The sequence below is a fragment of the Diospyros lotus genome, chromosome 3 (genome assembly GCF_014633365.1).
Source record: "Diospyros lotus cultivar Yz01 chromosome 3, ASM1463336v1, whole genome shotgun sequence".
NCBI lineage: Eukaryota > Viridiplantae > Streptophyta > Magnoliopsida > Ericales > Ebenaceae > Diospyros > Diospyros lotus.
The window spans coordinates 34,950,858-34,977,705 of NC_068340.1; the positions used below are offsets into that span (position 1 = coordinate 34,950,858).

The 26,848-nt window shown below is 37.7% G+C and overlaps 1 protein-coding gene across 1 annotated transcript; it reads right to left on the reverse strand.

Moving 5' to 3' along the window:
• LOC127797364 (AP3-complex subunit beta-A) lies at positions 1–25,808 on the reverse strand. Its single transcript, XM_052330204.1, has 11 exons — positions 25,464–25,808; positions 25,008–25,084; positions 21,533–21,782; positions 14,036–14,665; positions 7,602–7,775; positions 5,940–6,066; positions 5,746–5,855; positions 4,413–4,613; positions 2,095–3,041; positions 992–1,261; positions 1–675 (listed from the first exon to the last, which is right to left on the reverse strand). Exons 1-11 carry the CDS (start codon positions 25,677–25,679, stop codon positions 300–302), a joined length of 3,378 nt encoding a protein of 1,125 aa, XP_052186164.1. The 5' UTR covers positions 25,680–25,808; the 3' UTR covers positions 1–299.
• Positions 25,809–26,848: the final 1,040 nt, after the last annotated feature.

A 26,848-nucleotide genomic window follows, 5' to 3' on the forward strand; every position in this document is an offset into this window, starting at 1 on the left:
TTTGGAAAACTACGAATTAATAACTTTGTAGCTGTTACCAAGGTCATGTTAAAAACTCAACTTGGGAGTTGGGCCTAATATACAACACTCTTTGCGCAAGTCGCAAGCAAGCCGGCTAACTCATTAACACATCCTAAAGGAACTCTGTTATTATTATTATTATTACTATGCCAAAAGCCAAGAAGAAAAACCTACCATATAACACACATACTGATACACCACCAATTACATCACATTTCCAGTCCCCAACTGATAATTAAAACAAGCTCATGGCTCATGGCTCATCCCCCCTTCCACATTCAGGAGTCGTCGTCTGTTGGAACGGGCTCCGCTAAGAAATTCACAATTCTATTCAAGAGATTTAAGCCAAAAACAGTTTCTTCACAGTTGACTTTCACGGTCGCTGTTAGTGGCTCGGAACAGTTACCCGCCACAGTAACAGTGATTAAGCAGACGATTGAACTGCTCTGTATCTCACTGCTGAACCGTAGGCGTAGACCTGACGCATCATCAAGGTTGGAAGCAACTGGCATGTCCACAGACACGAGAAAAAGATTTGCATTACTCAGCATCTTCAATGCTAGGCTCTCGCAAATCACCAGAAATTTGTCTTTTACTAATGCCCTCTCACTCTTTTCATCTTTCAGCTCCCGAATATGGTCAACGAAATTACAACTGTTGCACATTATAGAACAAAACACAATAAGTCCACAAGACAAAAGGATCGAAAATTTTATTCTGCAACCCAACTCCTGCTGACTTCAATTACGAAATTTCAAAGTTTTTGCAGAAACCTAAGTCTCCATTATCGTAAGCTTTAATTTTAGTGGCTTGACTGTTGAGTGATATGTCAAACTTCAGAATAAATAGGCATCAGTTTTGAGTTTCTAGGTTTACCTACCAATGGAATTATGATGATGAAAATGGGACTGGGTGAAGGTTGAAATGATTGCCCATCAATGAATAAGAAGAAGTAGCTATGGTAACTAACCTCCTTGTGTATTCAAACATTCCGGGGAGTTGAGATTCCTTGCTTGTGAACAGTTTGATATCCATTGGAAGAGGTTTTACAAAATATCCTATGTCAGGCCGCAACTTAACTGGGTACTTGTTGCCGTTGCACCACAAGACTAGCTTCAATGATAAAAGATGGTGATGGAACCGAACTTGTAGGGTTCTTTTAATTGTCTGACCGGGATCAAGGGAATCAATCTCTTCCATAGGAACCAGTGTTGGCATATCCTTGTGAGATGTCACAGAACTGCAAAATTGGGAAGAATGTCACGTCACATTATTAGACCTTTACAAGGGCAAGACATAAAATTCAAGGAAAGACAACAAATTTATGACAGCCTCACCGGGCATGGAACAAGTAATTGAAGCAAGCATTTATCAATGAATCAACTCTCTTCAAATTAGTCTTGAAACATTCCTATAAATAATAATAAATATTTAACATTTATTAATAAAATTTACAGCTGACCTCTTTCAATTTATTCTTCTTGTGAATTTCAGGAGACATAAAGGACCAATAATGTTTTATCGTACTCCATTTACCCATTATCAATCTTCATCTTTCCCAGTGAGTCAATTGATTAATTTGGGGACTTTTCCCTTCAAATTGATTAATGTATTTGGGCTTAAGTCTCCTATCTGGTTGCTCCAATCTGGATTGCCATATTGAAAACTGGTCATGGGCTGCTTGACTTCGGGTTTTATTACTAAACCCAACCAAAACAATCTTTGAGCATAACAGTTGTACTATGTGCACAGAATACTGAAAAATTGGTGAACCACATTTTGCCAATCTCTGTTAGTAGTAGAATAGTTTTACAAACTTTTCTACACTCCAAAAACAATGATACACTATCCATAAAAGGTCATAACATGATCATCTCTGCACATAATACATTTGTATAAAATCAAATCCTAGAAATCATATCAATGGTAAGTTCAGTATGGAGTGTGCACTCATGGGTACTGTGAACAACTTCTACTTACATGAATAGAAACCATCACAAAGAAGTAGTTTGATCATGAAGGAAAACGAACTAAGATGATTTACAAATTCCACATAAGTATAAATAATATTACCTCTCGGATGTTGCCAATGCTTGTTCTGCAGAATCTAGGCCTCTGCTAGTTTCCTCAGCTAGCAATAACAATTTTGACATAGGCTCCATGGAACAATTTTTGAAGGAAACTTCAACACATACAAGCAGCCTGGATACACTTGAAATCTCAGATGAAAAAGTATAATGCACACTCAATCCATTTCCAATGACAGGATCTAAGAGAGTATGGGACTTAAGTTTCACTTTGCCACTGATATCCCCGATGGATATTCTTGCTGAAGACCTAAGGACATGGCTTCCTTCAGATAAATTTTGGCCGGGGTGCTCGTCTAACCATGAGTCAAGAGCTTTCTTGGACATCAATTCACCAAAGTCATCAGATCTAGAATGAGCACTGCTTTGCTGGGAACCTTCATTTTGATCTATACATGCATTACTGACATCTGAAACATGAATCAATGGATCAACAGTATCATCACTTTCAATTACAGAACCACTCTCCTCGCCAACACCACTACTAGAACCTTGAGAACTATAATTAGAAGTGCTTTCCTCATCAGAAGAACCAGATGTGTCTGAACTTGAATCTTTTATTGCTTGAGCATCATTGGAGATATGATTCAAACTACAAGGGTCTGGGAGAGGTTCGTACCCTGGGGCTGCATGAAGAACCATCTGCGAAAGGGACCCAGGAAGATAAAATCGATAATTTATGGATTCAGGTAATGGTTTCGTCTGTCCCCTAAAAAAGAAGACTGCAACTGTAGGTTGCAGGTCATTATTTCCTGGTAGAACTTTTGCATCTTCCTCCAGATCACTGGAACCTACATAGCATGATAGAAGTTTCATGAGAGCACGAGCTCGGTCTCGGACATCGTAGTTCATGTCACATTTGGCAAGCTTAAGAATGTAGTTTGATATTCTTATGAATGTCCACATATCTTCACCTTTTGCACGTATCAGGACCTGAAGTAAGAAGCAGTTGAATTATTGAAGAAGGTTAACCAAACTATACAAATTTGGACAAGGAAAAAAGTACTCGTTACACCATAAAAAGGGTCCAGAAGATATTCCTATCAAATAAAATAAAATCACATATTGCTACATAATGAATTTAGAATTAACTAGAATTATCAGTGACTTAACTTACTCTACAGGAAGCAGCACAATCAAGTTGTGCAGCCTAAATGGCAGGAAATGATAAGGAAATTGGTGACAAAAAGTAAATAAAGAAACTAAAATTTGTGGAGACCAACTTGAATGTAATTTTCCCAACACATGGCTTGAAAGATAAAAAAAGAAGAAGAAGAAGAACAAAAGAGTGAATTGTGTAGTAAAACAACCAGGCTGTAAATCTGTTTAAATTTTTTAAGATAGGTTCAAATCCTGCCTTGCCCGCTAGTTTGTTGCAGACTTCAGAGAAGAAAAAGGAGGAACATGTCCATTATCTATCTCAAATGATGCATCAGATAGCACAAGCATAGGTGCATTGGGCACGAGGGTAGAGGATGCCACCAGTATAACTTTTCTAGACAGCATTCAACTGTAGATGTTCCCAGTGTATCAATGAAAACATTCACTCAATAAAACAGATCAGCATGCAATACAAGATGAGGAAGATTCATTTAAGGGCAAGAATTCAATTATATAATTGACTTGGCAAAAGTAGCTATTGCTGATACGACATGTACCAGCCAGTTGACATTCAAACTTGATAGAGGACGCCAGCATGAAGGCTGTAAAAATGTCAGGAAAACAGAAATAGAGGATGATGATAGAGCTTAAGGATGTAGGGCCTAAATTTCATTTTGCCAAGGCGTTATTCTTTGACACCATAAAACTGTACCGAGGACTTTAAACAGTTGAGACCTCTGTTTATTGCAGAAAATGATCCTTCCTTTCTAGAACTCCTCAGATAGACAGGCATATTGTATCAGAAACATGGGTAAACTTTTTTTTTGGGGGGGGTACAAATATGGGTAAACTTTAGTTGCATATTTAAGTTGCCTTACCTTATTGTCTTGTTTTTATCTAAATCAACATAATATGATCACCTAATCAACAAAAGATCATGTCAAACCATGCACTACCCAATCCTCTTTACAGCATTTGGTCACAACCCCAACTTCATCTTCCAGAAATACTTAAAATTTTCCTTTTTACACTCTGAAATAACTCTTTTCCTTTTTAACAAGTTAAAAAACAGTCTGCCAAGACCAAGACCATTAAATGCATGGTTTTTAGCTCTAACAAAAGCATAAGTATGTGTGTGTTCACAGCCTGATACAAACCCAGACAATTAAGAAGGTAAACGAGAAGAGCTTGCCATCTACCCACTTTGACAGCAGTATTAAGAATCTGGAGCTTTGATTCCAGTGCTTCAGAAGTAAAACACCAAGCTAGATACTTGAGTACTGTGGGTAACATCCTTGGGATAATATGCCCAATGGTACTGTACTCGCCCACCATCCAAATTACCATTGCACGGGCAGCAGGCACCTTGATCAACTCCAAACTTCGAACTAATTGAATGATCACCTTCATAAAGTTAACGAAGTGCATTAAAAGATAAAGCAAAGTCATATAAGATCATCAATAATGATGGGTCATAGACAGGACATGGGGATTTGACATACATGACACTGAGATTATATGCTGCTGTGGCCAAGCAAGCTGAGATTATATTTTAAGGCATGCGTGTATAAGCTCAGAAAAAGAACTGAGGGAGAGGGGGGGGGGGGGGGGGGACGTGAATTGTCATTATATTATACAATGATTATGTAAGATTCTCCGTTAATAAAGGGAGGAATGGAGGATCAATCTGTTGATTAAGATCAGTACTCACATAGAGATAGGGATGGCATTGTATGACGTGAATTGTCATTATATTATACAATGATTATGTAAGATTCTCCGTTAATAAAGGGAGGAATGGAGGATCAATCTGTTGATTAAGATCAGTACTCACATAGAGATAGGGATGGCATTGTATCTCATGATTTAATCAAAGTCTGTCAGTTACTGGTTAGATAAAATGTAAAGCAATGGATAAACATTTACAAAGCTTTGAGAAGGATCACACTATGCCTTACTCTGACCAACTTTGATTAACCATAGTGATACCTAATCTATAAACTTAATAAATAATTGAAAAGATTGCAAGAAATAAAGTAGTTAAGTCATCAAAGAATGAAAAACATAAACCTGTTGCCTCACATAATCACTCTTTTCTATCACCAAATAACCATTTTTGATGATCTATGCACTCCTGGATTAATCTTGTCGTGATCAGTGACATTACTTTCATTACTAATTTCTAAATCACATTTTTCTGCAGAGCAAGAGCAGATTGATGAAACCAATGAACACAAAAGCAGTGGGTCCACACAGACAGAAGCCAAATTTGAGACAACATAACCCAGTAAATCCAAGCACTACTAGATTCAAATGGAGAACAAAATAAAGCAAAGCACAAGTGTGACAAAACAGCATAGAACATAATCCATGGGAACTAGAGTGAAAAATAGCAATCAAGATTATATTTAATATGGTCCTTTTGTTGTATTTATTGTCACTCCAATCTCAAAGATATGTCACTTCGGGTAAGTGACAGAATAGTAGAGAGGAGAAACAAAAGTCTAACAGTATAAGGAGCTACAAGAAAAAATACCTTTTCATGACTTGGAGGATCAAGATTTATGATTTCTCTAACAGAAATTAGTGCTTGAACTAAAACAACAGCTCCTCCATCAACAGATTGAATGTCACCATTCAAAGATTCTGCAGATTTACTTAAGAAGATAGTTAATGTAGTAAATAATGACTTCCTAAAGGTTTCCTAGAGCAGAATTTTCAGTTGCTTACCCTGTCCAATCAGAGCCAGTAGCCCTTCCAAGCACATATTTGCTACTTTTGGAAGTTGCCGTGCACACAAGCCAATTGCAGCAACAGTATCAGCAGCAAACCTTCTGTCTGGATCTCTGACGTAATCCTAACAAGAAACTAAAAGATAAGAATCAATTCATCCATCTCAAGTCCACTAAGCTTTACACTGACTTTAGTGTTAGTGGCATTTTTTATTTGTTTGAAGAGCAAAAAAAAAACACAAAGAGTAACCAGGTCTCTGGAATGTGCAATCTAAGCAACTTCAGTGTCCAATGGAAAGACAAACAGAACTAAACAATAAACATTCACATTGTTAGTGCAACAAAAAATGGCTTGTCACCAAGACATATAGCTCAGACTTCAATACAAAACTTAAGTGGAGCCCAGGCCTTGCAACTTAGTGTAGTAATATACTTTATTCCCACTATTAGCAATTAGAAAGAGTTAGCCGAGTTCACTGATGGAATGCCTTTAGCAATTTTTACTCTATAACTATTCTTTAACACAAACCAACTCAAAAAAAGGCTAGAGTACAATCAACTGTGGTGGTTGTGCATTCACATAATTTAAGTATAAAAGACACTGCAGAACCCCCAAGTTTGGTTTGTTGGTAAGGGGCTATAGTGGCCTCCTCTGCAAGACTACAACCAGGGTTCAGACCTCTCTGGGGGCAAGCCCACACACAGATTTCTGTGTGTTTAACTGCTATGTGTGTTTGAGTTCTGCGATTGCCATTGGAAACTATAAAGCAGGTGCAACATGGTAATCTCAGGGATAAATTAGTGGAACACGAAGTTGTGACTAAATAGACCCCCCACCTCAACAAACATCCATGCATTATGATGCTAGCCCAGCAATGCATGGACCTGAGAAACTGCCATTCATATTCCTTTTGTGTGCGTGCATGTGTGAACACTAGTGTGATTTTCTTTTGGTCTGCACCCAAGCATGCAGGGGAGAGAGGGGAAGGCACATAGCATGTCTGTTATTGTTGTCCAAAACTATAAACAGATGTAATATCATAGTTCTGAGGATAAATTAGTGAAACACAAAGTTGTGACTAAATGAATCCCCCACCTCATCAACCAAAAAGAAAAATTGAAAGAATATTTTTAACAAGTGGAAAAGAATCCTCAGGTACATATTGAAACTCAAACTGATGGCTAATCCCAAAGAACCTTCAAATTTATTTGCAGAGCAAGATTTTAGTTGCGTGTTTCTTCCATAGTGGCAGCAGTTATTATCCATTAATTTATGGCCAAATCACGTTGCCACAATCCTTGCCCTAATTCTTCTCTCACCATTGGATAATTCCAGATATCCTCATTCTCCACTCGCAACACTGTTCACATCACATTGATAAGGGGCATATTCAAACAAGAAAAGAACAAAAGCAACGGCAGGTGCAGAATGCTCCAAAGAGTTAACAGATTCCTCTACCATCTATAGAATTAAACAAAAAATTAGGAACAATTTAACCTGAAAGAATATTTGTTTCTCCAGATCAGAAACAAGAAGCTATAAAGTAACTGATCCTTTATAGTACCTAAGAAAAGACATAAGGAAGACAACCTTATTGAATGCAATTACTTTGTGATTCAGGATAAAGGGATGATATAACCATGTAACAAAATAAAATACCTGGAACTCTTGGAAAATCACTGAGATTGATGAATCAGTAGCAATTGAAGAGAGTATTTCAAGTTTCAGAGCTTTCATTTGGTATGGATCTGAAGAACATACAAAGAATTCCTCAAAATATGGCGCAAAAAGATGAGGCATTGCTTTAGCAAACACTTGAATGTTGCAGAGGACCTGTACACAGTCAATTAAAGTGAAATAAATAACAAAAGTAAAGATTTTAAGCAATTAAGTGCAGATATGCATCATAGTTGTGTTTTCATCTTGAATAGCTTGGTTTCACAATATCAACTAATGTGATGGAACACGAACATAACAATTATCTTCATTTACTGCCATCTCATGAAACTTTTCCATATGAAGATAATATTAGAACTTTATCTCATTGTTCTTTGCTAGAGGGTTGCACCAAGAAGGGCATCCAGTGTAAAATTTTGCTACATTGTTCTTTTTGCATAGATTTATATTGTCAATGTGATTTATAAGTCAATTGACTGTTATCCTAGGGTTACTTAAATATGAATCTTTAGCCAAAAACACACCTCTCACATACACAATCATTCACGGTATGAATGATATCAATCAGAATAGAAAACACAAACAGAATTAAAAGCCAACAGTAAATACAAAATGAATAGAAATAGAAATGGAATTGAAAGAATAAGAACGCGCAAACCAAATATCCACGAGAACACTGAGATTATCCTAGTTCAGATTGCCCTTTAGGACAACCTTACATCCAGCCTAAGAACCCTCCAAGAGCAGCCTTCTTTAATTCAAAGAACAATGATCAGTACAGCTGGTTGCACCCCACGATTACAAGCCTTCTCTCAAGATTACAAAAGCTATTCTAAAATCACAACCTTTCCTCTCTCAAAGCTTTCTCGTGAAACAATAATATCACGCGTTAATGATGCCTAGCCCCCCTCGCCCTATTTATAGAATATTAGGGCAATAATTCCTAGGCTATTACAAAACCTGGTATTGATATTACCAAATTACCCCCAACTTAACAGCTAATTACAAGTGAGGCCACTGCCTATCTCTACCCTCTAAAACCGCATAATAACCGGTGCAAAGACACTGTTATCGCTGCCATCAATACTCTAGACAAACTCTAACATTGACATTATGAATGCCGTGCTACTAAACCTAACTTCGTTAGGATAAGGTGTAGTTGTCGATAATGATGATGAAGTGCAGATATGCATCATGGAAATGTAACCAGATGGCCCAAAAACAATCTAATTACAGAGGTTCACAAATTTTTCAGAACATTGAAGATATCATATTTGATATTATTGGAATAGGAAACAGTAAAGAACTGTCATGTACCTACGGTTAGGCAGTTATTGGAGACTTGTACTTTGTATAGGCGGTTATAGCCTTAAGTGGGCATACCTAAGCATAGCTAGACAGTTGTACTATTTTTGAATTTGGGCAGCCTATGGTGCCTTTTCCAGGGCTGTGGATCAGCATATAATAAATTGATCCTACTCATTTGAGGCATCGATCAATACAATTGAGAATCCTCTACTCTTTCCCACCTCTCTCTCTCTCTCTCTCTCCTTCCCTCCTCTCTTCTCTGCCTATCTTCTCATTTCCCCTAATTTCTTACCCAATTCTCACTGATTCGGTAGAGAATTCCCTTGTCAGATTCAAGGATTTGACAAACCAGCATCAATCAATTGTATTATACAGGCATGCCAAAATCTCAAAATGAAAACCATACAAAACAGCACCTAAAACCATATTTGATACTTTGGGAATAGACAATACTAAAGAACCAGCATCCACCAATTGTATTATGCAGCCATGCCAAAACCTCAATACAAAAACCATAGCAGAAGCACCTTCCCCAATCGAAAAGCTGAAAATAGATTAACAAAATGGAAAATATCAATTGCCAAGGCCAAGCACAGAGCTACTTATACAGCAAAAACCAATGTGTCCATTCATGTGAAGATTTGTCATGAAATAGCAAAACTACCAAGTTCCAACTACAAATTGTGAGCAAGCCTTCAAAATGCCACTTCTTCAAACAACAAATATATAAATATGCTGTCATGACCCCAAGGATATAATAGTAATGGTATATTAGATGTATTCTTTTGATTGTACTTTGTTGCTGTAGCAATTTGTACCTTTCAGTTGTATTGTAACTAAAAGGATAGAAAAGGCTATAAATAGGCTAGATCAGTTAGAGAATAGTACTTGTTGAATGATAATCTGAATCCAAGTCTTCTCTCTCTACAATTCTTTCCCTGAATTCTCTCTATCTTTTCTCCCTCTTGGTTCTTTCTCTTTGATTTCTCTCTGTTCTATCTAAATTCTCCCTCCATTCTTCTAATTTCTCCCTCTCTTTTTGTTCTCTCTCCCTCAGTTTCTTCCAATTTCCTCTTAAAACCCTAGGTTAAACCTAGGTTCCTAACATTTAGTATCGGAGCCGGTTGATTCTTAACTATGATTCCTGCAATTTTTAGCAGTTGATCAATGTCTAGTGTTCGAAGGCGAAGCAGATCCAGGCGGTTTTCAACTATTGATCCAGAGTGGCTGGCTCTCGATTGTTGAATTGTGATATAGGTGATTTAGGAAGGCGATTTCAGTGACAGAATTTAGGCGAATTTGAAGGCAAATCAGAGTTGATTGATTTTAGGAGGCTACAACAAAGCCAATGATTCTTGGTTGATTGACCTAGGCGATCCTCAACAGTTAATCCCGAGAAGCCGATCCTAGGTTGTTGACTTGTGAGGCGATCAATTATAGGCTGACATTCAGGCGAATCATAATCGATTCACAGGAGACTGTTCAGAGCAAATAGATTCTCAGGAGTTAGGTGTCAGGCGACTCTTGGAGACAGACTCAGAGGCAGATTCAGGTGATTTTAAACAAATTGTTCAGAGTGAATCTTGAAGAAATTGAACTGAGGAAATGGCAGAAGGTGCGCACATGAAGCAATTGGAGGCAAGGCTAGATGTTTTGGAGCTAGGTTTAAAGCAGACTCAGGAGGAGATGAGAATTAGCAGAGAAGAGAATACAGGGACCAAAGAAACTGTGCAAACTTTGGAAAGAAGTGTACGGACAATTGACACTAATGTTAACCAAAGGCTGGATGGAATTATGAGGATGCTTTCTACAATGCTCCAGACTAGATTACCAGAGGATTGTCCTCCAAGATCAGCTGCAACTCTGGTTCCAGTAGAAGCTGGTATTCTTCCTCATGCTCCTGTTCTACAGGAAGCTAAGGAATGCCATGAATTTGAGCCGGAAATTCAAGGTAGAGGTTCCAATCCAAGTCACCACCACACTTCTATGTCGAGGTTAGAGATTTTGATCTTTGAAGGAGATAAACCTAGGTGGTGAATTAGGCTTTGCGAGAGGTTTTTCCATTACTATTGAGTGGCTAAGAATCAGAAGGTGAATTTGGAAGCGACATATCTCAATGATATGGCTGATGCCTGGTTCCAGGGATGGAGTAGGTTGAGGACTGATTTTAATTGGCAAAAATTTGCAGATGATTTTTGTGACAAATTTGGGGAAAGGTTAATGACAAATGTGATTAAAGAATTCAATAAACTGAAGCAAGAAGGTTCTCTCATGGACTATCCGGTCAAATTTGAAGAATTGAAGTCGTTGATGCTCATTCATCATCCGACTTTGAATGAGGTCTATTTTGTATCTAGCTTCATCAGTGGCCTCAATGATGAGCTAAGGCTAACGGTGAAAATGATGCAACTTGCTACGGTCAAGCAAGCTGCTAAGAAAGCTAGGCTGCAAGAATTGGCATTGGAAGCAATTTTTAAAAAGCACAAGATCCTAATTGAAATTCATCCTTCGATCAATCTACAATTGGAAGGAAATTCTTGAACTACAGCCTCAGGATTGCATCAAGGAAATCTGAATCCTGGGGTTTATACAAACCCTAATTCAGCCAAATCTCTTTCATGGAACAAAATAGACAGTTAGGATTGTGCTACCGATGTGGAGAAAAATTTAGTCCAGGGCACTAGTGCAGAAAACAGTTGTTATATATGGAAGAACTAGAGGAAGAAAAAGAAGAAGAGCAAGTAGGGATTGGATGGAGAAACAGTAGCCAGTTGCTGTAATTTCTTGGGGACAAGAAATCTCCCGCGGCCGCCAGGGGGGGGATCTTTCACGACCCCAAGGATATAATACTAATTGTATATTAGATGTATTTCTTTTGATTGTACTTTGGTCCCGTAGCAGTTTGTACCTTTCAGCTATATCGTAACTAAAAGGATAAAAAAGCTTATAAATAGGTTAGATTAGTTAGAAAATAGTAATTGTTGAATGATAATCTGAATTTAAGTCTTCTCTCTCTGCAATTCTTTCACTGAATTCTCTCTGTCATTTCTCCCTCTTGGTTCTTTCTCTCTATTCTATCTGAATTCTCCCTCCATTCTTCTGATTTCTCCCTCCCTTTCTATTCTCTCTCCCTTGGTTTCTTCCAATTTCCTCTTAAAACCCAAGGTTAAACCTAGGTTCTTGACACATGCATGCAATTGGACCCATTAAAAAATAGACACAAATTCTATTAAGTAAAATAATACACAAATATAATACACAAATATGTCCTTTACCCAATACACACACACACCAAACAATAAGATTCATAGGATAACAACTTTGGATAGAGGGGTCTACCTGCTAGCCATGTGGCATGGACAATTTGACCATGTTATTGCCATATATCATATCTTTTATGTGCTAGGTCCCACATCCCACTTGTGAACCTCCTCCATTAACAATAAACCACAGTCATGGGTCAAAAGTTACTCTCCTTCATGGTAGAGCCACACAACTAAATAATGTCTCTAAGCCATTGCCTCCAATCCAAGCAAGCAAGTACTCTCCTCTTCACCTTGATTCCCTCTCTGCTCCCCCCAAAATGAAGAGAACTTTGCATTACAACACCAAATCTAATATGAGATTGATGTTTCTGTAACTATTCTTTTTGGGAGAAGAATAATCTAAAAAGTTAAAGTTAAGTTATTATTCCCTATTACAACTTAAGCTTTTGGCTGAATTGGTGGTAACAACATAATATAGAACTAAAGTAAGCAAAGATCCTAAGTTCAAATCTCACACATGGTCAGGTGTGTGAGGGTTATGTTGAGAGTAAAAATAGTAATATAAAGGACAAAGTTATTCCTTTTTCTAACTCCAACAGTTGTCAAAGGTGCAAGGCACACAGACGTAGATTAAATGCTAGAAGCTAAGGTGAGAGATGCAGGTGCGCGCCTCATAGGCCATATTTATTCAAAATATGTATAAAATACTTATATACCATTACTTACAAAATCATAGATTCATGAACTACAAACAACCAACACTGTAACAACTAATATTATGTCAGCAAAGTACTAGAGCATCAACGAGTATAAAACACAAACAAACTTATTTGAACAAATAAAATAAAAACAGAACTTAAACATACATTAATCAAACAAATTTTAAAAAATAGAGAGCGAGCGAGAGAGAGAGAATATTCTAAAGTTGTGAAACAGCAATAGTCTTGAATATTATGAAATTTGAGAGAAAAAAAAAACAGAAATTCTGAAATTCAGCAGGACAGAACTAGAGAACAGCAAGAGAACAAAAATTGCTTAGTAGGTCTCAAAATTGAAAGAAACAGAAAGCTGAAATTGAGCAAAGCTTAATGGGTCTCAAACAATATTGAATATTCTGAAAAATAAAGCAGCAAGCAAAAGCAGAAATTGAATATGATATGACAAACAACAAGCAGTCGAACATGTTGCCAAAAGAAAGTAACAGGATTACAAGCAGCCACAAGAGAACAAAATAATTCTAACAGAAAAAGGTGCCATCTTCACACTAGCATTAGCGAATCTTTTTCCAAATTGCCCAGCCTTTACTCATAAAATTAAGCTTTACTCATGGCTGCAATGATATACAATTAAAGCACCAGCAGCATAAGGAGGAATTAGCAACAGAGAATTCCACAAGGCTTATTTTAATGCCCCAAAAGGGACAGGAAAGAACCACAGCATGTCAACCACAAGAAAAGGCAGATGTTGTCGCAATTAATAACCACCTAAAAAAAGTAGAAATTGTATTCTTAGCACAATCTCAATGATTGGATAAGATCTGAAACGGTTGTCACTACACATCAAGCTAACCATTCTGCTTGATTCTGGGTTCTTTTTTTCTTCCTTATTTCTCTCTTTTGTGAGTTGGGGGTGGGGGGCATTGGGTCAATTTCAATGCGATTCATTTTTATTTTCAATACTTTAAACCCTCAACCTTCTTTAATTATATTTAATTTGCAAAATGTACCAAATGCAATTAATCTGAAACACCACATTTTATCTAGGAAAAAAAAAAAAGAAATAGCACATATTTTTTGCCAGTGGCATATAGAAGAAAGGTTATAGACAGGAAATGGAGAATACCACATATTTAGAGGCATTAGATGATCTCAGCACAAACAAAAGTGGTTTGACAATTTTTTGGACATCCTTCCTTGGTGCCATAATCCAGTGCACTCCTGCAGCAGCAAGTACCACTGCGCTGTTGTGACTCCATAACAAAGGTGATGTGCACTGCAGCAGGATCTTCATGTCATGATTGCTTTCAGCAGATGTAAAACATGAAAAATCCAATCCAAGGGAGCCCCTATCTGCATGACCTGACCGTGATAAATATTTCTCTGGTCCTTCAAGATAACTGCTGGTGACCATTTCTGCTAACCCAGGCTCATAATCCCTAGTCCCTTTGTTGCAAGTGTTCTCTTTTAATTCAAAATTAGTCTCTGAACCATCATGTTCAGATTGGGAACCATCAGTAGCACAAGAAGATATCATAATGGATTCCTTCACAAGCCCATGTCTTGCAATTAAATACCGCAAAAGGATATCAGTTAAGACAATCTGACCCCACTCTTCCACATCAGGAAGAGTCTCACATAATCTTCTATAATTTCTTCCAATCAGAGGCAGATTATCTGGGCAAACTACGGAAAATGCAGCAGCAGCAGCCCCAACTACTCCAGGCGAATTGTCATTTAACAATATTCCAACAATCTGCATAAGATACATTATACATTAAGGGGAACAACACAAATCTCTGAAATATATAAAGATAACTGTAAAGACATAATCAACAACCATATCACCTAGACTCCAATTCAGTGTCAGGTATGGGTGCGTGACTAGTGTTGAGTAGTTTATATTAATAAAACACGCTTCAAATCTATTTAAAATAAATGGTGTTTACAAATTAATATAAAGTGGTTACAGATAGATAGATAGTTGAGTTTATGCATAGTTTCAACTTTCATGTAATACTCATCTGAAATAACAGCAACATACCAAGCCCATATCCCACACTGTGGGGTTGCCTACATGGATTCTAGCTCTCCGTTCACTTATATCTAAGGCCTCATCTTCTGTAAGGCCATATAATTAATATCAAACCTAAGTGTCTCCATAAAGTTTTTCTTAGTATTCCTCACTTTTACTAAGTACTTAACTCCATTCCATCTACTATCCTCAAAGGAGCCTCTATCGGTCTTCTTCTCGTAGAACCAAACTATTTTAATCATGTCTCATATATCTTATTTTCAATAGAAGCCACTCCAACCTTATAACAAATAATCTTATTTCTAATTTTACCTTTTCTTATATGCACATCCATCTTAGCATTCTCATCTTGGTTAGGCTCATATTTTGCACATGTTGGCGCTTTACTGCCCAATTTTATGTGCCATAGAACAAAGTTGGTCTTATAGATGTCTTATAAAATTTTCTTTTCAGCTTTGATGAAATTTTACTATCACATAACAACAGATGCACTTTTTCATTTTAACCATCTTGCATTAATTCAGTAGTAACATCCTCATTTATTTCCCCATCAAAATTTAACATTTTATCTAGTTATATCCAATTAACAATGTCAAACACACAAACCCATATCTTATCCTAACTGCCAGCGCCAAGTTTCCAATATGGATACTTCACAAGTTTAGAAGAGATTGTATGTAGCATAGAATAACAAAGGTCTGAAGCTTAAGAAATAGCATGGAGAAGGGTAAGTGAACCAAACCCACACTTTTTAAAACAACAAACTGAGCCTGCAACTGCATCATTGAGGTAAGAATTTTGCATGTAGCTCTGCTTGTAAGAGACAACATACTGATGGCATCACGTTAGAAAAATTAAGTGCGTGCAAAATAGAATTAATGCACAGCTCCAATCAAAATCATGCATTAGAAAAAGAAAAGGGCATTGCTTCCATATCTTTCCACAACTACATTTGTAAATCAAAAACCAGGTACAAAGGCTGTCACATAATGCTTTCATCCCAACAAGAATCTCATTCATGTATATTAATCAAAAGGGTAAATTTCACAGACCACACTGTCATGATCTAGAGGTAGGGGTAGAGACGGAAATTACATGTATGGGTAGTTAAAAGTAGTTAACTCATTCTAGAAGGGGCAATAATGTAAATAGGGTGATGGTTTGGCGGGAACTGATTGCAAGATCCAATATATAAGGACCTATTTCCCTTGTATTGAGGCATCGAGAATTTTGAATTGAATCTCATTAAAGTCTCCCTCAATTCTGTTCTCTCTCTCAATTCTCTCATTTCCTCCTCTTTCTCCCACAGTTTCCATAATTCTTCCCTGATTATTGTCAGATCCCGAAGATCTGACAATTGTGGTATCAGAGCAAGTCTGGGCTAGCGAATTCTACAAGATCGATGATGGCGAAGGGAACGCGGATGAAAAACCTGGAATCACAGGTCCAACAATTCCATTCAACGGTCACCGATCTGCAAGCACAAGTGGAACTTCTGGAGATAGGATCCAACCGCAATCATGAGGCGATTGTGGCAGTGGATCGGAAGTTGGATTCCTCATTGGGAAGTCTGGAAAGGAGGTTGGACGGAATTAGAGATGAAATAGGGGCTCAGATCAGGGATCAACTGCAAAGCTTCATGGTGATGTTCACCCGCCAACATCAGGTAAGTCTATCGCCTAATTTCCCTAGTAGAGAACGATCAGAGCCAGTCCTTACCAGCCCTAGGGTGAGGAATGTGGATGTAGGACCCTCGGAAATTGAGGTGATCCTAGGAGGAGCAGGAGGAGATCAAGAGGTGGATCAAAGGCAAGAGGGACCGGCTGGCCACAATCAGTCAGGGTTCCCTATGCCCAAACTGGAGATACCCCTGTTTGATGAGAGCAATCCACGATGGTGCGTGCGGAGGTGTGAGCGTGCGTTTGGTTGGTACAATGTTCCAGAAGGGCAGAGGGTGGCATTGGTGACTGCCTACCTAAATGATGATGAGGATGCTTGGTATCAAGGTTGGTCGCAGGTGAGGAGAGATTGCCCGTGGGGTGAATTTGCCAACAAACTATATGAGGTTCGGGGATGGGAATAGGATGTATGTGGTAGAAGAGTTTAATAAGCTCAAGAAAGAAGGAGGAGTAAGGGCCTACCAGGCTCGTTTTGAAGAACTAAGATCTGTTATGGTCAGTTTAAATCCCCACCTCTCCAAGGCTTATTTTGTTTCTAGCTTCTTAAGTGGGCTCAATGAGGAACTAAGGCCTATGGTGAAGATGTTGCAACTAGACACGATGGAGGAAGCAACAGAAAATGCTAGGCTACAGGAGATTATGGTGGAAGCCATAATCAAGAAACAGAAGCAGTAGAACTGGGGAATGGGTATGGGCTCTGCACCCCCGATAAGTAAAAGCTATGGGAAGGAGATAGTAAGGGTGAATCCCAGGCAGAAGGGGATGATGGTGCCTGCTCCTACTAACTCCTCGGAAGGGTAGAATGGGAAGTTGTTGGAGCAAAGGAGATCATGTTTTAGGTGTGGGGACTAGTATTATGCAAGAGGCAACTGCTCTTGCTAGAAGGAAAGGATTGAGAATGGGAAGAAGCAAAGGAAACATAGGAGGCAGTGGAGCTATAAAGGGAGGACAATGGGGAAATCTCCTTGCATGCCCTAAAGGGATTGGCCGATAACAAGATTATTAAGGTAGAAGGTAAGGTGCCTGAAGGAAGCTTAATGATTTTAATTGATAGTGAGAGTACCCACAGTTTTTTGGATGAAAGTACTACTAAGAGGCTTCATTGCAAGCTCATAGGGACACAACCATTGACAATTATTGTTGCCAATAGTAACAAGGTGTTAAGTAAATACACATGCACAGGGTTTTGTTGGGAGATGTAAGGAGAGTCATTTGAAGCCGATCTAAGGTTACTCAAATTGGGGGGTTGTGATGTGGTGCTAGGAGTAGATTGGATGAAAAACATGAGCCCTATTAGCTTTGATTTTAACAAGATGGAAGTGACCTTCGAGAAGGAGGGAAGGAGACTAACTCTCACTGGAAGCAAGGAAGTAGGGACTTGCAAAATGATTACGAGTAGGAAGCTTAAGAGGCTATTCAAGAGCAAGTGGACACAAGTTGCCCAAGCTATTCTCTATTCATACAGTGGAGGAGACAAAAGAAGAAGAGGAAAGAGCAGGGGAGTTGCGGCACTTTCTGCACCAATTCAAAATGATTGGGAGCTACAAGACTCATTTAAACTTAATATGCTTTTGGCTGATTATGAGGACTTATTTGTAAAGCCTGATACCCTACCCCCCAAACGATCCTTTGATCATGCTATCAACCTCAAACCCAACTCAGAACCTATCAAGATAAGATCCTATCAATACCCTCCTCACCAGAAAATTGAAATCGAAAAAATGGTTAAGGAGATGCTAAGCAAATCCTTAATCAGGCCCAGCCAGAGTTCCTTTGCCTTTCTTGTCCTACTTGTGAAAAAAAAAGATGGTACATGGCACTTTTGTGTTGACTATCGTCAACTCAATGCCTTGATCATCAAAGACAAATTTCTCATTCCCATAATTGAAGATCTCCTTGATGAGCTAAACAATACCACTATTTTTTCCAAATTAGACCTATGTCCGGGGTATCATCAAATTCGTACGAATGCTGATGATATCCATAAAATGGCCTTTAGGACCCATCACGACCACTATGAATTCTTGATAATGCCATTTAGGCTCACCAATGCCCCGACCACATTTCAAGAACTTATGAACCAAGTCTTTGAACCCTTCTTACGCAAATTCATTCTAGTCTTCTTCAATGACATCTTAATTTACAGCTAAACCTTTGACCAACATCTACACACCAAAGGACTACATTTGAGGTACTCAAATCAATCAAATTGTGTATTAAGAAGTCTAAGTGTGCTTTTGACCAAAGGCAGGTTGAGTATCTCGAGCATGTAATTTCAGAGGCAGGAGCAAGTACAAACCCTAACAAAGTGGCAGCAGCGGTGGCCTGGCCGAGGCCGGGTAACATCAAGGCGTTAAGGGGTTTTCTTGGGCTAATAGGGTACTATAGAAGATTTGTGAGGAACTATGGGATCATCACCCGGCCCTTAATAGAGCTGTGTCATGACCCTAAGAGCAATAAAGGGATAATATGGTAATAGGCTTATAATAGTTGTTAGGAGATATTTTACAAGTTGTTAGGAGCACATGGGTGCTGTTAGGAATCAGTTAACAGCTAGTTAAGGCCTATATAAAAGCTACTTGTAAGAGGTTGGAGATATGTGTAATGAAAAAAAAATTCTACCTTCTTAATTCTCGCTATCCCTCTCTCGTTCTTCTCTAATTCTCCCTCCCTTTGCTGCTGATTTCTTCCCCCTCATTCATTTCTTCAATTCTAATTTCTTCTCCAATTCCTATCACAACCCTAACTGACCCCTAGGGATGTGACAAATGGTATCAGAGCCAATGATTCTCGGCTGTGATTCCGTTGATTCTAGTAGTGAATCCGGTTCAGTCACGTGTTGGAAGCAGATCCGAGCCATCAGGATCCTAACAATCATGATCGAATAGGTGAATTGTGGTGACCCACTGCGATTAGCTGGGAATTGTGGACTGTCGATCCACAACAAGTGGTGGGATCGGAGTCAATCCATTCAGGAGGCGATGCTAGAGGCACTTCCTAGCAACAACTCTGACCGTCGATTCAACAGAAATTATCAAGTGGTGTGTGAAGGTGAAGCAGATTCCAGCGAATTTCATGATTACGACAAATTCGAGACCCAAAGACAAAGCCAATGTTTGACTCGGGGTTGGAAATTCAGAGGTTGCCCGACTTTTGGAGGTGACTTGAAGGATGGGATCCATTTTTCAGATCCAACCGTGACGTACGAGGAGATTCCGGCTATCCTAATGGCTGGATCCAAGTCCCTGCATGTGGTAAAGGCAAACAAACCCAGGTGATCTTGGTTGTTGTTTCCCAACAACAATACTCAACTACTGCTTTGTAATTTCCAATGTCACAACTCAAGGGTAGTTAGAAGGGCATTATTGTAATAAGGTTGTAGTAGTTAGTAGGAGGTATTTTGTGAGTTGTTAGGAACACATGGGTGCTTTTTTCCAGATTTCATTACTATTGAATAGCCTATAAATAGGCCCTAATATGTAGAGAAAGCTATGTTAATGAATGAAGTGAATTCTTATCTCTCTAATTTTCTCTCCCTCTCGTTTCCTTTCTAATCTCTCCCTCTCTTTCTCTTTTGATTTATCTCTCCCTCTCTTTCTCTTTTGATTTATCTCTCCCTCCTTTAAGTCTATCATCCAGTTTCTCTCCCAAATTCCAATCATAACCCTAGGTAAAACTAGGAATGTGACAAATGGTATCAGAGTCGGTCTTTCCTCGGCTATGATTTTGGTAATTTGTATCAACTTGGTTTGAAATTGAGAAGCGAAACAAAGCCGGATGATTCTAGGCTATGACTGGCGATTACAAGCATTTGTTCCAATCGGAGTTTGAAGGACTTGAAAGCAGATTGGAACCGAGCAAAGCTAGGCTAACCTCGGCCATAATCCCGACGATGATTATCGGAAGGGCGAACTGAAGCGGAGCAAAGAAATTATCGGCTAATGCTGAGGCGCATCAGAGTAGCAATTCCGTGAAGTTAATTCAGCAAGTCCACAAAAAGAATCGGTTCTCTGGAGACTACTACGAGTATTGATTGAGGTGAGCATAGGCAAATCGGAAGCCACCACTTGCGTGGAAGTGGATCGATATGGCCAGAGTGTCAGCGACTTCTGGCCATTGATCGAGCAGCGATTTAAACGGAAATTAAGGCATCGAAGAGAAGCCGATCGAAGCCGACAACAATTGCAACTACTTTCAGTGACCAACTCAAATCAGGTAGGAAGAGGAGTTAGGCAGCGAAAGTTGCTTCGGAAGCCAAACAGTGGACGGTGATTGGGTGGCAACTCCTTTGGGGGAATTTGATTCGCATCAATTGAGGTAGAAAGCGACTAGTTGCAAGGCGGAACTGACCTCAGGGCTAGTCTATGAAATTTACCCTAATCAAAATTTGAGTGATGTGTGAGGCTAAACATGTAAGACATGCTTCTAAATGACATTCACTTGAGAGATAAGATAAATTATTCAATTAATAACTTGGCAGGCATAGCATTCAATTAATAACTAGGCGGGCACAGCCACATGAATGTTTAATGCCATGTTGGAGCACTAAATCAAAAATATGGATAAATTTTATGAGAGAAATGCAAAGGATGCACCACTACATTCCATATGAATGTAAGTTGTCAAAGAAATTTCTTAAGTCAAATATCAAACAACCAGATAAGAAGAACACGCAAAGCTCTGAACGACAGGACTTCTGAGCATTATTCATTCAATTCCAGCTCATCTGAAATGAAGATGGGGGATAAGAAAATATTCAAAGAATAGAAGATATGATTTTTATTTTTCCAGAATATCTTAACAAACTAGAAAATTTACCCTTTCACCCCGTTTCTTATACCTAAAAGCCTGCATTTTGTTCATAACAGCAGTAGAACGAAAAGTAATAGAATATTTTATACAAGCCAACCTCTTCAATTGCTGTAGTCTCCTCTTCCAGGCGTAGGTCGTGCAACTTGGGGAGGGCATTGGCAGCACATTTTCTAACATACACAGATGGATCTCTAGCACATTTCCCCACAGCAACCAGAACTAGAGGTGCAATAGCATGTAAACGGATCCCTGCCATGGCACGGAGAGCCCATGCTCGCACCAAAGGATTTGGATCTCCCAAGTCCTTCTGGAAATAATTAATCGATAGCAATGCTTCATTTGGACGCCTAAATAGAAAGGAACAGAAAAGTAATATCAGTCACATATGATACATTATAAGAAAGGCATAATTTACTTACTGGCTTTCTTTGAATAATCATTATTTCTATGGTTCATAGGATTTCAGTATTGCTAAGTTGTAAACAAAACTGGTTGGAACTTGTATTCTTTATATTCGAGTTAATAGTAGGCACGTACGTGGTACAGCAACTTCAAATTCAACAGGATCACTTTTAAAACCAAGCTGCTACAATGCATCCCATCTGTTAGAAATCCAGAAATCTTTCCTATAATTGTTTCTTTCCTAAAATATCTTTATTTCCTTATTTCTGGAGTTTCCTTTTAGGATAAGATTATGTTTCCTTATTGGTATTGTTTCCTTTATTTTTTCTTCCTTGGTTGAGTTGACTAATCCCTAAGTATTTGGGCTTAGTTTCCTAAATTGGGATCCACACTTATAATAAATACCCAGTGTACAGTGTACAGTAATACAATACAATACAGAAAAGTATTCCTTTCCACACCATCAAATTCAAAGCTGGTCCAAAAGGCACCAATCAAATGGATTTAACAAGCACTCTGGTGGAGTGCATTCCAACAGATTTTCTCAATGAGTTAGAATGGATTAAAGATCCCAAGAGCTGCATTTTGGACTGCAGCAGGGTGTTTGGAACCATCATAACCCACAGATGCCAAAATGAAAAAATGACTTAAACGAGATCTTTCAAACTCTAGAAACTTGTCTTTCAAGGCCCCATACATTTTTTGGAACCTAAATCTGTGAATACAAAAGTCTGGGATTGCTAGAAGGTACAGAAAATTAGAGATAGATTCTACATTGTAAGAAAATCCTCAAGATCTTCCTTGTGAAGATGTGATCGTCATTCAGATCATTCGTTGTTCTAGCAAACAAAGAAACAATTCCTAGGTTATGAAGTGTAATAACTAGGAAAGGGATGTAACTCTTCTTATGAACAGTTTTGTTATAATGTTTGTTTGACCAGTATCCAGATCATCAGTGTTTCTTCTCCTGGTATTGAATTTCCATGTGTAACCTTTTACGCTGTTACTTATACTTATTCTACTAAATTTAATTGTCATCAAAAGATTTTTTCCAAATCAAATATATCTGTAGTCTTGTAGGATGACTGCAACAATCATGAGAAAAAGACAATCAATTTATTGTCCTCCTTTAATAGATAGGTCACGTCAGCCTTAATTGAGAGCTAAAGAGATCTTTCTTGAAATCAAGTGACAAAAGAGTATGGCTTTCTTCTATAAATGGCCGGAATCTCTGAATTATGCAACTTGCTGACAAAACCACGGTTATTGTGGAATACCAATGGGATAAAATTGGCTCAGGCAATGTAATCCAATTGTAATTGGGAAAACCTCAATATCTCCACATGTTCACATGTTTCTGCTCCATGATACATGTCTTCAATAACCTGCATATAAGAAATTCAGACTCCTTTCTTCTCTAAAACCCTCCATAAGACTTCTCTAAAAACTTTGTTATACTCTTTTTCTAAACCTATAAACACCATAAGTAATCACTTTGTTTATCTCTATATCATTCCATTAGGCACCTCAATAAGCATATAGCTTCCATTGTTGACCTACAAGCACCAAAACCAAATTAATTTTCAGATACCTTGGTTTCTCTTCTTAATCTTTGCTCAATCACTCTATCCCTAAATTTCATAGTGTGGCTCCTTAATTTGAGTCCTTTATAATTACCACAACTTTGAGCATCCCATTTATTCTTATAAATAGGCACTAATCTGCTCTTCCTCCACTCATTCACCATTCTTTTTGATGTAAGGATCACTTTAAATAATTTTATTAACCAAAAAATGGCCTCTTCTCCCATGCATCTCCATGTTTATATCTGGTTATTATTTGGTCCACGTGCTTTACTATTCTTCATCTTTTCCAATGCTTGTTTTATCCATTTGGACATATACATCCATACATGTAATTCTTATCTTCTTCAAAGTTACTAAGATGCCCCAACATAACTTGTTTCTCCAGTTTTATTGAATAATTTCAAGAAATACTCATTCCATCTCTCCTTGACCACCCACCCTCTCATTTACCGTACGATTTAGTTTTCATCTTTTATGCATTTCACTTGGCTCAAAAATCTTGTTTTTCTTTCTCTTGCCTTACCTAGTTTATATATATATATTCCCATCTTTTGTATCAAATCATTGTTCATTCCACCATCAAGACTCTTTCTTATTCTTTTGATCCTCCTAGAACTATCTTTGGTATTTTAAATAGCAATACCCATGTCAATCCACATATGGTTGGTCTCTCCTTCAACAATTCAATCTCTTTTGCCACAACTTTTTTTCCCTTGAAAACAATTTGTTTTCCACCCTTTAAATCCCACCATCTAATTCTTGGGCTTCATTTTAAATAATTTTTTCTCCCCTGTTTTTTTTTTTTTTTATATGGATGTCAATGACCATAAGTCTATGTTAAGTGGTCAAACATTCTCCTGGTATAACTTACAATCCTTATAGCATAAGTGATCCTCTTGTCTCATAAGAAAATAATCTATTTGGGTAGTTGATAAGCCATTTTTTATGTGAATCAACCGTTCATCCTGACAATGAAGCTTTGGCCTAAAGGCCAAGCTGAGGCCCTGATAACCTTGAGGATCTAGGTTCAAGTCCTGCTATGTGCAGGTCTTTCTTAGAATTTTCCATCCAACTTATTGTTGGCTTTAGTAAATTTGTAAATGTCATAATTTAATGATTGTATGGTGCTTCAATGGTTGTATTCATGTGATCATGTAATTGATTGGAATGTATTTGTACTCATACAAAAAACTGTTCATCCTAAACCTAGTGTTGACTATGATGTCATATACAACACATCTAACCTTTATCCCACTATGTGGGGCCATGATGAGCTCATGTGGAGTGATAAAATCTAAAATAGCTTTAGCATCATTATTTTTTTTTCTCAAACTCCATAACCCCTGTCCACATATCTATATCCATTCCCCTCTCTACCCATACGACCATTTAAGTCACCTCCTATGATGATCTTCTCTCCTCTAGGTATTCCTTGCACTAAGTGGCACAAAAATGCATGAGAGACTATAGCAAAGCAATATAAACACGCATTTTTCTTAATGTAATTCTATCCAATTACACATAGGGTGATTGATGAAAAGGGTTAAAAGAGAGGGGATTGAAAGATTACTGTCCATGGCATACCTTTCAGCATAATGCAACAGGTACAAGTAAACCAGCTTCTTTACTTCCAGTGACTGAGATGCCACATTCTTCACAACCTGGTGACTCCGTAGAGAAACAAAAACCTCCATATCAGTAAATTATTCCTTCAAACAAAAACCGAAGCTTAGATAAGCCAACACAGAAGAACCCAATCATTATACTGAAACAAGGATTTCAATTACTGGAACAAGGATATCAAATCCTAACCTCTTCCAATCATATATTTCCCAACCTAATCCAATCTATTTGCTAAGGGCCGCCCGATGATTGTTCCCAAAATAGTGAACCGACCAATTCCGAATTAGATAATTTTTAATTCGATAAAACTACGTAAGTTGAGGTACTTGTTCTGTAACAATGTAACGAAAGGTTGGGAGATCGCCAAGGCCTATATTTACTTGAAAGCAGTTACTACTGATTGAGTGGGAAAATGACCTGAGGGAAGAAATTGGAAACGTCGAAACCCTGGGCAATGAGAGCGAGCAATCGCTTGAGAGCTTCGCATTTCTCGGAGTCGAATTTGCTGTCAAGGAGAGGGGGAATATTGGCGTCCTCGGGATCGTCGTAGAGGTGTGCATCCGTACCGATCCGAAACATCATGGTCGACGCCTTGCTCAGCGTCTCTGCGGTCGCACCGAATTGCGTGAACATCCTTTACAATATGGGGGCTTCTTTCTGGTTCTGTTCCGATCAGACTTCCGATCTACACACAGAATGACAGCAGAGACGCCGTGTTGTCCGGTTCATGAAAACGAGCCGGTTGATGAAGAGAGTATTGTCATTAAGGGGATGGCGAGGGAAGGGAAGGTTATGGGCATTATTTCGGCGATTTTAAAATATTTTTATTTTTGAAATGTCAACAAATATTTTGGGATTATTTTTGTAATTTAAAAAAAAAATTGTAATTGTTTTGTAGTATTAAAAAATATTAAAAATACATTTTCAATTTAAAAATATATTTCCATCCACATCTCAAAAAATTACATCTCTAACTCAAAATTTTTTATTTTTTCTATAATTTGTTTTCAAAATTAATTTAAATGCATTTATGGAATTTATTTATTTAATTAAATAATTATTTTTTATATTAAAAAATATATTTACAAAAAAAACGTATATTCTTTTTATTTACGTATTTTTTCACATTTTTATTTTTTTGCATTTTTAAAAAATAACGTTTTCTCATTTTTGTTCGTATCGTATTCATTTTTTATTTCTGTTTTTATGTAATTTAAAAAAAATTATAAAGGCAAAATAGTTTAAGAAATTTTAAATATTAAATATTTTCTTCCTGCGAAAGAAATTGGATGAATCGTGAAATAATCATTATATTTTAAGAATGGTTAACTAATTTATTATATTTTTAAATTTGAAGTTAATTTGATTACTGTATTTTAAAAATCATCAAAAAAGGTATTGTATTTTAGTGTTGTTGGTTTGTTTGGGATTTTTCAATTCTTGGGTTTTGATTAATATGTGATTCAAAATTACATTAAATGTTTTATTATTTATATTTTTGATATATAATCTGATTGCATTTCTTTTATATGAAATTGAGTTATATTTACTTTCATTTAAATTGAATTTTATGTGTATATATTCTATTGATTATCACGTGGGCCCAAGTTTATTTAGGCTGAGATATGTTATGGGTCAAGCTCATAATCTTGTTTTCACCTGTGTTGCGTATGCTGGCCTAGACCATTTCCAATCCTGATGACACTGCTATAAAAGGGCTCTAATGATACCCCTAATATTTAGATCGCACTCTCGCTCATTTCTAAAACCATAATCGACGCTTGAAGTGAGATACTTTTATA